Raw genomic sequence first — 15157 nt, forward strand, 5'->3', positions numbered from 1 at the left:
TACTCTTCAGGCTTAGAAACTCCTCTTGGTTCCCCTACCTTCCCATCCAAAGCCCCTTTCCTTCCTCCACCACCACACCAGCACTCTCCAGCCTTTGGGTAGTGCGATCCTGCTTAATTACTCTAGCTACTTCAGCCCCCAAGCTGAGAAGCTACTCTGGGTCACCACAGGGATGGCCAGGAACCTTTACATTTCCATAGCCTCTGAGGGGGTCTCTCAACTCTGTCATGCTCAGCCCTCATATCCCACCTGCTGCACAGCTGCCAGGCTTTGGAGCTGGGCGCTGCTGAGGTGCTGCTGCTGGAGTGCTGCTGTCTGCAGCATGAGGTGCTGCTGTTGGGCTGCATACATCTGCTGCAGGTATTGAGCTGCGGTGCTAGGCTGCCGGTGCAGGGCTTGCTGTATCACCTGAGGACAAAGCACCAAAATGGTTCAGTGGAGGGAAACAAACCTTGTTCACTCCAAACAGAAGAAGGATGGCTAGAGCCATCAGGCCAGCCTGGCAAACAGGCCCAACATTCATGTCTTAACCTTTTTGGGTTTTCCAATTCATCCCTCTCAAGTGATAGGATACTACATAGGTGAGGGTAGCAGAATGCTGTGCCCTAAACTGCACAAGCTTCTCCTACCTCCTCTGTCATCTCTCCTAGCCTGTTGCAACACAATCTCAGAATTCTGGAGTTGGAAGAGTCTTTAGTGGACAATTAGTCCAACCTAAACCTGAAAAACAATTCTGTTTGCAACATGCCTCATAAGTGGTCATGCTACCTTTTCTTGAAGACCTCCAATGAGAAGGAACCCATTACCTCCCAGGGCAGGCCAGGTGACTCTTAGATAAGGCTAATTGTAAGAAAATGTTCTCTACCCCCCCTCCCCCCCAATAGCAAGAAATTTTTTTTTTTTGCAATTTCTTTTCTTCACAATTTCTTCCACTGTTCTTAATTCTGCCCTCTGGGGACAGCCAGAACTAATGGACAATAAAACTAAAGCTTTAAGACAGCTATCATACCTCTACTGAATCTTCCCTTCTCCTGGCCAAGCATTCCTAATTCCTTTAACTTAGCCTCATACAATTTGAACTCAAGGCATTTCACCAGCCTGCTTGACTTGCATCAGATGCCTGCCAATATTCTTCCTAACCTGTGGTGCCCAGAATTGAACACAACATTCCAGATGACATCTCATTAAAGCAGAGTATACCGTCATCTCTTTATGCCTGGTCCCTCTGTATTACTTTTCCAGGTTGCAGTATCACACCATGGACTGATACAGAGCTTACAGCACCCTAGACAACCCTAACCTCCTCCTCCTCTCCCCAGGATCTTTTTCAGATGAACTGCTATCTGGCCATGACTCTTTCATCTTGTGATGTGTGAATCTGAGGTTTGGAATACAAGTGCAAGACTTTACATCTATCTCTACTATATTTCATCTTATTCTGTCCCATAGCCTGCCCTCTCAAGACTCCTTTTCCAACTTGCCTGTCTTCAGCTCATATGATTATGACAGCTGACATTTATATAGGACTTAAAGTTTTGGAAAGTGCTTTATATCTATTTTGTCACAGTGACCTACAGAAGCAGATTGCATAGGCATTGTTATTCCTGTTTTGTAGATAGGTTAAGTGGTTTGGCACATAGGTGTGTTCTAAGTGAGAATCAAAATCAGAGAGCATCTGACTTCAAGTCCATGGAACTTTCTATTTTCCCACGATGCCTTTTGCTTATCTTTTCCTTTTTGCACCTGGCCAAACTCAAAGGCTATCACCCTGGGGGCAATCCTGCTGAGGTACCCCCAGGAACCTTTCAGCGTAGTACTTGGTCTCCATACTGGCTAGAAATAAAGCCCAACACAGGCAGACACCCAGGGGACCTGAAAGTATTGCTCTCTCAGTACCTGAAAGGCAACTGGCAAGGAGAGTAGTATAATGGCTAAATGATGTGTTTGGAGCCAGGAGGATTTGGCTCCAAATCCCATTTTCTACCAGAAGTTTTTCCCAACTCCTCTTAAGGCTAGTACTTTCCCTCTCTTAATTATTTCCTATTTATCCTGTATATAGTTTGTACATATTTATTTGCTTGTCTCCCCCATTAGATTGTGAGCTCTTTGAGGGCAGGGACTGGTTTTTGGTTTTGGGGGGTTTTTTTTTTGCCTTTTTGTATCCCTACTGCTTAGCACGATATCTGGCACATAGTAGGTGTCAAATAAATGTTCACTGACTGACCTGCACTTAAATCCCATCTCCTTTAATTAGTGGTTGTTTGACCTTGAGTAAGATATTTAATCTCTCTGGGCCAGTTCCATCAACTATAATATGAGGTGGTTGGGCTTGATGATGTCTAAAGTCCCTTTTAACTCTAAAACAATGATCCTCTACTTGTCTAATCTTAGGATCTGGGTCAGCTCAAATATGGGACATTAGGCTGGATGTCAAGACTCCTCAGTTATGATCTTGATCCAGTCTGTGACCCTTTGCCCTTTCTGTCTTCTATTTCCTTTGGGTATTCAGGCTATGGGGCTCTCTATCTCCTCCACCTGCAGTTTGGTAAAAAAAAGAAGCAGTAGCTTAAGTGAGCCAAGTGGGTACTAAACAAGAAGGGAAAAACTGGTTTTACTTTTAGGGAACTGTGGTAGAAACTGAGGATTTCCATAAAGAAAACCTCTTGGCTTTGAGATGCTGCCTCCCGGTGATAAAGTGAGAAGGCAGGACTATACTGGACTGTTGGCCACATAAAGCATCCTTGCAGTATGTGGTCACACTCACAGTTCTAGGATAGATCATTGGAAAGTGCCTCAGAAACTGTCTTGGTCCAACCCTTTCATTTTGAAGATGAGGAAAGTTAAGCAAATTGTCAGAGATTACATAGATAGAAAGTATAGACCCAGGATTTGAACTCAGGTCTTCCAACTCTAAACAAGAGTTTTCCAGAGGTAGAATTGGCTGGCTCGGAAGTAACTGGATACTCCCTCACCAGAGACCTTTAAGTAAAGGTCAGATGAAAACTGGCCCAGTATGTACTGTGGGAGTTCTTTTCTGTCATCAAACCTACACAGGTGATGCCTAGGTCCACATATAGGAAAAAAAGAACATGTATTTATCAAGTACCTACTATGTGCCTGCACAGTGCTAAGCTTTTTACAAACAATATCTCATATATTCAATCTGAGCTTCTTTCCTGTTCTCCAATCACACACCACACCAACTGCCTATGAGATACTTCCAAATGTCCCATAGTTCTACTCAAATTCAAATTATTCACAGCAGAACTCATTACCTTCCCCCCAAACTTCACCTCCCTCTTCTGATCATCTCTGTCTCTGTTGAGGGAACCATTATTCTTCTAGTCACTCAGGCTAGGAATCCTGGTGTCATTCTTAACTCCTCAATCTTCATACCTCACACAGCTAATCAAACTGCCAGATATTATTGCCTATACCTCCACAACACCTCCTGTACCCACCTCCTTCTCTTCACTCATACAGTCCTTCATCCCCTCCCACCTGGACTATACTGCACTGGCCTTCAAATTGGGCTCCCTGCCTCAAAGCTCTCCTTTCTTCCATCCTTCTCTATACAGCTGCCTAAGGTTTTCCTAAGGCACAAGTCTGGCCCTGTAAGACCTCTGTTTGATAAATTCCAGTGACTCTCTCTTAATCCTACAATCAAATATTTGGCATTTAAAACCTTTTCCCCCCTCTTCTGCCTCTCAGAATCTTCAATTTCCTTCAAAAATCATCTCAATCACCAACTACATGAAACCTTTCTTGATCCACTCCTGACCTCCAGCTGCTAGCACCTCCTTACTAAATTATCTTCTACTGATTCTGTATATACTTACATAGGAACATAATGTCTCACCCGAGAAAAATTGAAGCTCCTCCTACCTGGTATATAGTATATACTTAAGCAATGCTTGTTAATCATTTATTTTCTGGGATGAGTTGGATTAAATGGCCACTGAAATTCCTTTCAACTTTCCACGTCCATGTGCCACTCTATCCCCCAGGCACAAAGCATATAATCAATGCAAAGGCACCTAGGAGGGAGGTGGACAGGGAATGACAAGGCCAGCTTGGCTGGAATGTAGAGAGCAAAGACAGAATAAGATGATGGGAAATAAAGAGAAGCTCAGACAGGGAAGGGAACTAAGAGCAACAATGAGGCAATGGTGGAGAGTAAAAGTCAGTAGGGTATTTATCCTGTTTTTGGAAGTCGGCAGCAGGCCTAGGACTCACCTGAAGACAGTGTAGGGGACACAGACCCTCCTTCTAGGCACCAACAATTTCAGAAAGGTCACCGTCCTGATTCTTAATGATGCTCTCCAGAGGCCTGCCTGCGGTTTCCCAGAAAGCAAGGCCTCCTGGGCTGTAGAGCAGTGTTGGGCCTCTATGGACTGTAGTTTTGCTTCCTAAAGTTCAAGCTTCTCACAGCCCCAGCTCCACAGGGATGCTGGGGCTGGCTTCCTGCCTGCCTGTGTCCTTTCCTTTTCTCTTTCCTTCTTTCTGTCCTTCCCTCCCTTTCTCTCTTTAGCTTAAGCTCTCCTCTCCACTTTCCCCCAATCCCCCCTCCCCTTTTCTTTTCTCAACATAGTCCTACCTTTCCAATGTGATTGGCTGAGAAAAGGCCTCTGGACAGTAACAAAGAGCTGCCCTCTGACCTCACTCCACACAGCCTTTTCTCTGAGAAAAAAAGCAAAGCCTTGTGTTCTCTCCCTCCACCCCTAAAGCCCCAGAACCCTTGCCCCTCCTCCTTGCTCTCCTGTCACTCACCTGCAGCTCTCCTCTGGCAAGAACTGCCCCAAGCTGGGCCTAGGCCTGAGTAGGGCTCCTGACCTTAACTCAGCCAAATCCTCAGGCTGAACTGTAGCCCTAGGCACTGGCCCCTCCCCTCCCTAGAGGCCAGCTAGGTCCTCTTCTAGCCTCTTAGTGTGGTTTCTGTGGCTGAGAACTTTTGAACTGAAGATATTCTAGCCTCAGAACCTGGACTCTGATGAGATAGGACTGGACAGAGACTCAGGTTGGGCCCAGTTTCTTATGGGGCTTTGCTCTTCCATGTCTCCCTTTGCCCTCTTCCTCTTTCTTCCTCTCTTCTCAGGACCCTGTTTTCCACTGGGGCTGCTTTCTTGAGCTTAGCTTTCCTCCCTTCCTATCATGTGCTTTCTCCCTAGAACCCCGCTCGCTTATACCCTTCTCCATCTAGGAGCTCTCGTTTCCAGGGTTTTTGTCTTTCTGGTCTTCTCACTCCAAACATGGTTTGTCCTTAGTTCTGGAAGAGGGCCATGACATCAGGAAGACGATGCCATAACTTGCAAGTCAAATGGATTTAAGTGAGGGAGGACTGTGCAAAGTCATCAGCCTCACTTTCTTCTCTTGGGCCATCTGGGTCCAAAGGCGAGATATATATCAGGAGGACTGCAGATGGCCCCAGATGCAGTGGGAGACCTTGGCCTTTTTAAGCTAAGATCTTTCTGAGTTCTCACTTTGACTGAGGCAATGTGCATTCAGTGATTAGGGCTGTCTAAGCTATAGCTAAAAGACTCTTTCTCAATAGGAAATGCTGCAGAGTAGAAATACAAGGAATCAGATATGATCCAGACATGGTCACTCAATTTGGCAGATATGTAGCCCCCAAAGCAACAAACAAGAGATTATGGTATGGCTACATAGACTACAATGTGTGAGAGTAGTGGGGTATCAGGATACTGGAAGAGACAATGGGAAAAATTCAGAGAAATACAAGAAGACTCATACAAACTAAAGTGAAGAAAGCAGAAGCCAGAGAACAATGTGCGCAATGATTACAATAATGAAAAGGAAGGTAGTACTGAAAGGCAACTGGATTATGAGTTCATGCAAGGCTAGGCTCAAGGGCCATTTTCAATAGAAAGCCTTTCCCAATTCCCTGGATGCTAATGTCTTCCTTCTGCTGATCATCCCCAGTCTATCCTATATCTCATTTGTACATGGTTGTTTGCATGTTTTCTCCTCCATTAGACTGTGAGTTCCTTGAGAGCAAGGGTGGTTTCTGTCTTTCTGTGTATTCCCGGCACTCAGCACAGGGCCTGGTACAATCAATGCTTATTGACTTGATTTGACTTGATTAGCACTGTCAAATGCTGCAGAGAAGTCAACAAGTTTGAGAAGTGGAAAAAATCAGTAGATTAAGAGATATATACAAACCAATGTGTTTTTAATGACCTTAAGGAGATTAGTTTCAATTGAATGCTGGGGATGGACACTATATTTCAAGGTTTTCAAAATGAATGAGATGTGTGTAAGCTGAGTCAACAAATGTAACTGAAGTTTTCTAGGAGCCTGGCTCTTAAAGGGAGGAGACATGGGACATAAAATGATATCTTAAAGGGATGACAGCGTCAAGTTCAAGGCTTTTTAAGAATGAGGGGGGGCATGAGAGTGTTTGTAAGCAGAAGAGAGAGAACCAATGAACCAGAAGAGGTTGAAAATAAGGAAGACGGGGAGGACAATTTTGGGAGCAATCTGCCAGAAGAGATGGGAGAGGATGGGACAAACGTCACAAGTAGAGGAGTTGGCCTCCTCTAGGACAAGGAGTACATCCTTCAAGAGGAAACAAAAGAGAATAGAATGAGGGATGATGATAAAGTGATTTGAGTTGTGGAGGAGAGGGAGCTCCTAATGGGTAGCCTCAAATTTTTCAATGAAGGATGAAGAGAGGTCCTTTGTTGGAGAAGAATTGGGAAGACAGTGGCATACGTGTTTTAGGAAAGGAAGTTTTGGAACAGCTACTGTTGAGATTTAGACTCTGCCCATCCAAGGACTCCAAAAACTGTTGCAGTTACATGAGTTGTGGTGGAACCATCTGAAAGAATTGTCATACCACCTCTAATCCAAGTATAAACATTTATTGAGATTAATGCCTCTCATAAAGCGGGCTAAGTTCCAAGAGGAACCAGCAACTTCAAAAGCAAGATGGATTTTTATAGTGTAAAGATGCAATTATGTAACAGAAATTATGAATATTAATAAGGCAGGAGGGGGTTGTCAAGGGATTAGGTAATAGGGGAGAGGTCCCTTCTATGGTTCAGTAGTTAAACATTCCAGTCATGCTGCTCTCCAATTGGCTAGCTATTGTGGTCCTGTTTGGTCAAGATAGATAGTTAGGTATTGTGGTCCTGTCTTGGGTTAAATTGATGATGTGATTGTGGTTGAGTACAAGAACACACCTGTTCAAATATGTGAACTGGATCTGAGGGCAGAGGTTATCTAGGGGGTAGTGGGCCTGCTGTGTAGTGAGGTCTATAAGGAAGTTAGACTACTGGGGCTGAGGGCAGCTTTATTAGGATTCCATCACTACTGTAGAGAAAATGATGATTAACCAGATTGAGGGGGGCAGTTGAGAGTGGATAACATAAATTTCTAATGAATTCAGTACAGTTAGATGACTTTATTTAGCAATATTATATAGCATGTCAATGGGAGAAGAGCAGTAGTTAGTGGGAAAAATGCAGGGTTGGAGTTTGAAAAGAAATGAACAGTGAAAGAAAAAGGGAAAAGGATACAAGGACAGGGTGAAGTTAAACTAATTCAGTAAAGGGCTAAGATTGTGAAGTCTATAAGCCTACAATTATGGTAGCTTGAACACTACAAGACTCTTGAGCATCAAAATCCCATTGGGTGCCAATGAGTTAAGGTAGTGTCCAGTCAGTACAACGAGCCCCTAAGACATAGCACCAAATTCTCATTCTTTTAATTTGTGAGTCTATTCTTCTCTTGAATGTCATCAAAGGATCCCCACAGACTGATAATTTTGATTATAGCTTTTAAGAAAGAATTTCTCCAGGTTTTCTACCTTGGGACCTTAAGGCCCAGCCTTGGGGCCCAAACAATTTAAGGCTTACCTGTACAGTCTGCCGGTCGGGGATACCGCCATACACAGAGATCTGAGGTCCAGCTCCAGTAGAACGACCACCACCATTGCTGCTGTTGCTGCTGCTGTTGCTACTACTGACCCCGCTGTTACTGCTGGCAATTGTGGCACTGACAGATGTGGGTGGGGCTGGCAGCTCATTCTCCATGGCCTACGGGTTGATACAATCAGGGTGCTCCGGAGACAGATGGTCAAGTAAGAGCTGCAAAGAAAGAGAGAAGTGAACCTATGCACATGAACTCAATTAGTTTCCATTAAAAAACCATTTATCAAGTGCCTATTTATGCAGATCATTATGGTATGTGCTGGAGACACAAAGATAAAAATAAAACAGTCCAAACCCTCAAAGGGCTTTCATTCTATTTGGGAGGCAATGGGGTAAGTGGGTAACAGAACTCCCTTGGGAACTCAAGATTGGCAAGTTTTCAAACAATTTGCAGCAGAAAGATTTCAGGAAAATAGGTTTCTAATTAGAAGTTAGTCTCTATAGGGTTACCCTGGGCCTACAGATGTTGGACAAGACTGCTCAGGCCTAAGATAATTTTACACTGGGCAAAGGGTAAGACACGGTAAAATGGAGTGGGTAGAGATCATAGAGCACTCTCTGACAAGCAATGCATTGTGGAATAACAAATAATGGGACATAAAATGCTACTTTTATTCCACAGGGTTATTATGAAGATTAAATAGGATAATATTTGTAAAAGTGCTCAGCACAGTGCCTAGCATATAGCGGTTATATAAATGTTATATAAATGCTCATTCCCACTCCCATCAACACTGGACAGGAGACAGAACAGACTGGAGAGCTCTCACACAAGGATGGTTCTGTGATCTCTCTCACTGTTTTTTCTCATTGCCTTGGTTTCCTTACTATATCTCCTCCTCACTCCAGGTTCCCAGTCTGCACTTTGAGGGTGCAAGACAGATTAAGAGAGAGATGGAAGCTGGGAAACATTTAGCAGGCTAGTCTAGTAGTTCTAAGCACAGAGGCATGAGAACATGGACAATAGCGGTGACAGTAGGAAAAGAAAGAAAAGTGACAACTGTTTATATTGGCATAGTACTGTATTGTATAAATATGAACTATGATCCAAACAACATCTCTGTGAGGGAAAAACTACAGTTACCAGACATGGAAACTAAGGCTCCAAAATACATCCACAGTAATAGAGCTAATGTTAGAGGCAGGGTCTTATATAGTTTGCACTGGGCTTCTCGGTTAGGCAGAATTTCAGAGTACATGAAGTACCCCTGTAAAGAGAAAAAGGACAGCTGGTAGAATGGAAAAGCTCTGAATCTTGAGTCATAGAACCTGGGCTTGAGCCCTCCTTCTGCCACTTACTATTACATGACCTTGGGAAAGTTAGGGTCCTTCTCTGGGCCTTCCTGATCTATAAAATGAAGAGACTGGATTAAATGGTCTCTAAGGTCATTTTCAGCTCTAATTCCTTTGCGAAGACTTTGTTCTGAATGAGAAGACAGAACACAAGAGCATTCACTGGTTGGCCTGTAAAATGTCTCTTTTTCCTTATCCACACATGGGTATAATGTTTTGTCCACAGGGCCTATACTTGATAAAAGTGAGGAGTAAATCATTTTTTAAGCTCCCCCAGACCTCCCACTTCCTAGCCATCTGCCTCTTTCTGAACTTGTGGCATCTCATAGACTTATGAGGAAGCTATCCCCAACCCTAAGACTCTTCCTAAACTCTTCTAGCCCCTATTAATTTTCTTAAAATGAGTGCCCATAATTTTGAGTATAGTTGAACAAATGGTGGTATTTTATTATAGTAGGATAGTGTTGCACTGTAAGGAATGAGAAATGTAAGAACTCAGAGAAACCTAGAAAGAAGTATATGAAGTGATGCAGAGCGAAAGAAAGCAGAACCAAGAAGACAACATACACATGACTCAAAAAGTGTAAATGACAACAGCATAAGAGACAGGGGAATTCTGAACTGAACAATCTCAGTTCTAGAGAACAGGGAGTGAAAGAAATCTCTCTCAGTAGAACAGCCAGGGTGGGGCAGAGGGGAAAGGATTTCATATACGCTGTCAGACATGGGAGCTGGGTCCTTTGGTTTGTATAAATGATTTTTGTTGTTGCTGTTATTTCTAGGAAGGGTCTGGATGGAGACAGCATTAAAGCAAAATGACTGTTGTAAAAAACATTAGGTGACTATATCAGGGGTCTAAGAGTAAAGTCCTTCTAAGTATGTACAACATGTTCTTCCTGATGCAGTCTCCCACATGGATTTCAAGGCATACCCAGGACTCTCTCCTGTCAGCTTCCTGTGCAGCAAGAAAAAAAAAGCCTTTTGATTGGCCACTGAAATAGATCACATCGTACCTACAAAAATCATTAACCCTTCAAATCAGTCTCTATTTCTTGGCTAAGTTTCACTTAGCAGAATGGAATGCTAGAAGTCTCACTATGTGACTTCGGAGTCACATGGCATCTATGGCAATTATATTGTTGTCTGTTCCTTCCTGCTCTTAGGTAAAGGCATATTGGAGACAGAATAACCATGTGAGATTCAAAAGGTTGGAGGACCTGAGGTCCATTGACAATTGAACCCAATGCATCCACAAGTATAGTTCTGAGAAGCAATCACCAGGATCTGGCCTAGAAGTGGATGAAGATAGTAGCAAGACACCATGTCCTTTAAGCAGGGGACTGATTCATCCATCAACTCTGCTGCATTCACAATCTTAATGAGGCAAATACTGTGTAGCAACTGAGCCCACTCTCCAAAGGGACTGAGGTGGTATTGGGATGTCTGCCCCCACTTCAGGGTGATATATGTCTATTTCTGTTCTTGCTATGTGAGTTGAGGACCTCAGCTGAGAGGTAAGGATTTCTGGTGAGAAAGGCTTGAGAAGAGAAGAAAAGATCTGTTCAGGTGTTATGGACAGAGAATTAATTTGGGATGAGTAAAAGAATTGTCTTGATACATGAGGGCATTGTTGATATTATAAATTGGTAGCACATGTGAGTGATTTCCTCCAGCACTCTTCAGTAACACAAGTAGGAGCACAGGAAGTGGGCTGTGGGGGTAATCCAAGTTTGGGGTTCAGTAAAGTATGATCAGTGACAGGAAAAGGAAGCAAGGGATTCAAGAACAAAGGACAGTGTAAAGCTGAACTGGTTCACTAAGGAAGAGAGATTGGGAAGGGAAGAAAGTTAACCAGATCGGGGGTGACAGCCTGGCAAAGTACTAACAGATACAGGAACTGAGAACTACATTGAGGACAAAAAATAAGTAGAGGAGGAATATTAAATGAAAAGGGATAGAATGACAGATTATTCCTGGATAATGGAATTTCAGAAATCTCAATTATGGAAGTAGAATATATGTGGGTGATGACAAGAGTAAAAGTGTGACTATCCTTATGTGTGGCTGAGGTGGAATGGAGGGAGTCAAATAGAAACTGAGGAGCTAGAGGAAATACATATATATATACATATATATGCATACACATACATATATGTATATATGTGTGTATGTATGTATATAGGTCCCTTTTGTATTAGTGTAGGAATTAAGATAGAGAGGGAAAACTATGAACCAGGCACTAAGCTCTGTGAAAGGAGGGAGAATGATCTAAATACTTGTCACTCAGATCTGGATTAGACAATATTTTTGGACAGAATGAACCTCAAAGAAGGAAAGGTTGCTGAGTGAAGGCAGTAAAAGGCAAATCTGACAGTAGTGATGGAAAGAAAGGAGAATTAACTCCATCCCTAGGACCAGTGAGTGGGGGCCTAGGGGAGGATGGTATGAAAGAAAGTACAATCAGGACTGCAAAGGAGAACCAAGGGTGCAGTGATGTTATGGGGTGGCTGGGTCTCCCTGAGAGCCAGAAGATGGGAGCATGAGAGAAATGGGTCTAAAATAAAGAGTTTTGTTAATTACAGATCAGGAATCCCAGAGGACACAGCAGAAAAGGTGGGCCTACATGGTACAAGGATAGGGAGGGCTGAAGCAGAAGATGCAGGAACAGGTAGTGGGGCACACACAGCAGAATCTGCTCTCTAGGAGCCTGAGATTGGCGTCACTGAATTAATTCTTGATTACCAAAGCATAATGTTGATTCACACTGAGCTGTAGTCCACTAAAACCTTCAATCTTTTTCAGATGAACTATTTTAAAAAAACATAGCCCGTAGTTACGGAACACTTTAAAGTTGGCAAAACATTTTACAGCAATTATCTCATTCGAACCTCACAAAAGCCTTATGAGGCAAATGCTATTATTATCCTCCCTATTACAGATAAAGAAACTGAGACTTAGAAAGGTTAAGTAGGTCACACAGATGGAAAGTGTCTAGGGCAAGACTTGAGCCCAGGTTTTCCCAGTTCCTAGTCCAGTACTCTTTGGTACTATAAGATACTACCTCTGACTTTTGGGCCCCAAAATATGACTCCATTGTTCCCTATTTGACATCACCATTTGAGATTCAGCCCAATGTTTTGGCATCAGAAGCATTTTGGTCTGGCCACCTAGTGCATCACTCTCCTACCCCTCATCTACACATCCAGTAAGTATTCCATCAATGTCTTTGTTAGAATCGTTAATTAAAATGTCCAGTGGCCCCAGGCTGAGTACATACCTGTGCTTCCTTGTTATTCCTCCAAGACTGACCCACCTTCTTTGTTGTTCACATATTTCCTGGGTAACAAGAATCAAAGAATCCTAGGATCTGGCAGTTGGAATAAACCTCAGCACCCACCTAGCCTAACTCATGCACAAAGGAATGTCTCCTATATAACACACCCAACAAGTCTTCATCTAGCCTCTGCCTGAGGACCACCATGGAAAGTGAACTCATCTCCTCTCAGGGAAGACTACTCCACATTTGGTCAGGTCTCAAGGTTGTAAAGCTTGAAAAACATCAAAACATGTAAAACATCAAACTTGCACTGGCCTCTGAAATTTCTACTCAGTGTTCTTGGTTCTGATCCCTGGGGCCAAAGAGAGTAAATGTAACTCCTTTTCCACAAGAAAATCCCTTCAAATATACAAACACAGCTATCATTTATGTCCTCCCTGAGACTTCTTTTCCCTAGGCTAATCAAGACCATTTCCTTCAACTGATTCTCATATGCCATGAACTCAAGACCCTTCATCTCAGTTGCCTTCCCCTGGATATTCTCCAGTTTATCAATGTCTTCTTAAACTGTGGTGCCCACAGCTGAATACTAGAGATGAGATCTGACAAGGGCAAAGTACAGCGGGATTATCACTTCCCTACTCCTGGAAGCAATGCCCTGATTAATGTGGCTCAAGACAAAATTAATATTTTTATCTTTTATATCCCACTGCTGATGCCTACTGAGTTAGTGATCCACTAAAAACCCCAAGACTCTTTTCAGAACAACTGCCATCCATCCATGCCTCTCCCATTTTGAATATGTGAAGTTAGGTGATTTCAGAATTTGTTTGTCCCTTTTGAATTTCACCTTATCAAATTCAGCCCAACGTTCATTCAATCAATTTGGAATCCATCTGACTGTATTATCATCAAATCGATATTTCTCCATTTTGTCCACAAGAAAAGCAGGATATACTTTATCAAAAATTTTGCTAAAATCTAGGTAAACTATTTCCACAACAATGGCCTTAACAACTGGTTTATTAATCCTATGCAAAAAGGAAATAGGGTTACTCTGGCTTCACTTGTTCATGAAGCCACTGCTTCCCTTTCTAGATATTCTCCAACTGTTCCTTTAATGATCTTTTCTAGAATTCCCGCAGGAATTGAAGTCACAGTCACTGGCTTATGGTTGGTGGTTTTTGACTCCTCTATTTTTTGAAAATTGGGGCATTTGCCTTTCTCCAGTTTTGTGGCACTCCTCTCATTTTCCATGATCTTTCAAATATCACTGAGGGTAGCTCAGTGATCACATGTACCAGTTCATTCAGGATCCAAGAAGGGGTTCATCTGGGCCAGGTGACTTGAACTCAAGAGTAGGCTCAGTGCCTTCTTACCATCTCCTCCTTTATATTGGCTGTGAATTCTTTGTTAACCATTTTTATCTGTCATCTCCACTGTAAAATTCATTTTCCTTTGTGGAGAAAATAGAAACAAAATATGAACTGAGAAGCTTTGCCTTCTGTCTGTTGTCAATTATTGTTTTCACATTCACCTTAAGCAAAGGTCCCATCCCTTTTCCAATTCTCCTTTTCATCTTAACATAGCTGAAAAGCCTTTTTTGTAGTCTTTAGCTTCCCTCAACAGCTTCAGCTGATTATAATTTTACAATCATAATAATAAATATAATAACAAAAAATTTAAAAATGAGCAGGCAAAGGAGAAAGTTACTATGGAAATGTAGAAGACCAGAGTTTGTCTTCAGAGGAGGATACTGAAGCAAAAAAAGCCTTCCTACCCTAAAGAGTAATGTCAAATGGTCACTTGCCCAAAAAGAATTCATAGAACTTTAAAAGAGACTTTAAAAATCAAATGAGAGAGATTGAGGAAAAATTAAAAAAAAAAGATAAGAACAATCCAAGAAAACAGATCCAGAATCTTAAGGAAGAAAATGACTCCTTCAAAATTATAACTGGGCAATGGGAAGCCAGTGAAGTTATAAGACCAAGAAATAATAAAACAAAATATAAAGAATAAAAAAATAGAAGAGAATGTGAAACATCTCGTAAGAAAAATAATTGATTTGGAGAACAGATCAAGAAGAGAAAACATAAGAATAACTGGACTACCTGAAAGCTATGATCAGAAGAAGAATCTTATTACAATAATACAAGAAATAATTCAAGAAAATTGTTAGAACACGAAAGGAAAATAGAAATAGAAAAAAAAAACTAATCACCATCTGAAAGACATACTACAAGGACAACTTACAGGAATATCATTGCTAAATTCTGAAACCCACTCACCCACCCTCGGCTTAAGGAGAAAATATTATGAGAAACAAGAAAAAAACAATTCAAATATGGCACAGTCATAATTAGAGTCACATGAGACCTAGCAACAGCTACACAAAAAAGACCACAGGTCTTTTCTATACATCAAAGAGCAAAAGAACTGGGGTTCTGGCTGAAAATATCACACCCAGCAAACTTAAAACATAATCCTGAAGGGAAAAAATGGACATTCAACGAATTGCCAAACTTTGAGGATTTTATTGCAAAAAGACCTGAACTTAATAGAAAATTTGACATACAAGACTCAAGAGAAATGTAAACATCAAAGAATAATGACAAGGGATTCAATAAGGATAGAT

General features: G+C 42.0%; 1 protein-coding gene across 11 annotated transcripts in view; it reads right to left on the minus strand.

The window, feature by feature from the left end:
- Positions 1–15157, minus strand: part of PHC2 (polyhomeotic homolog 2) — a 148477-nt gene that overhangs the window by 67734 nt on the left and 65586 nt on the right. For 9 of the 11 annotated variants that reach the window (XM_072609695.1, XM_072609688.1, XM_072609691.1 and 6 more), the window contains 2 exons: positions 7878–8108; positions 250–408 (listed from right to left, as the gene is read on the minus strand). In XM_072609695.1, coding sequence (XP_072465796.1) covers positions 250–408; positions 7878–8054 — 336 coding nt within the window. In that variant the 5' untranslated portion in view covers positions 8055–8108. Of the gene's footprint in view, positions 1–249; positions 409–7877; positions 8109–12522; positions 12763–15157 lie in introns of those variants that run through there. The other 2 variants (XM_072609692.1, XM_072609696.1) reach the window with 2 other exon arrangements.

Source organism: Notamacropus eugenii, chromosome 5 (genome assembly GCF_028372415.1).
Source record: "Notamacropus eugenii isolate mMacEug1 chromosome 5, mMacEug1.pri_v2, whole genome shotgun sequence".
NCBI classification, from domain to species: Eukaryota; Metazoa; Chordata; class Mammalia; order Diprotodontia; family Macropodidae; genus Notamacropus; species Notamacropus eugenii.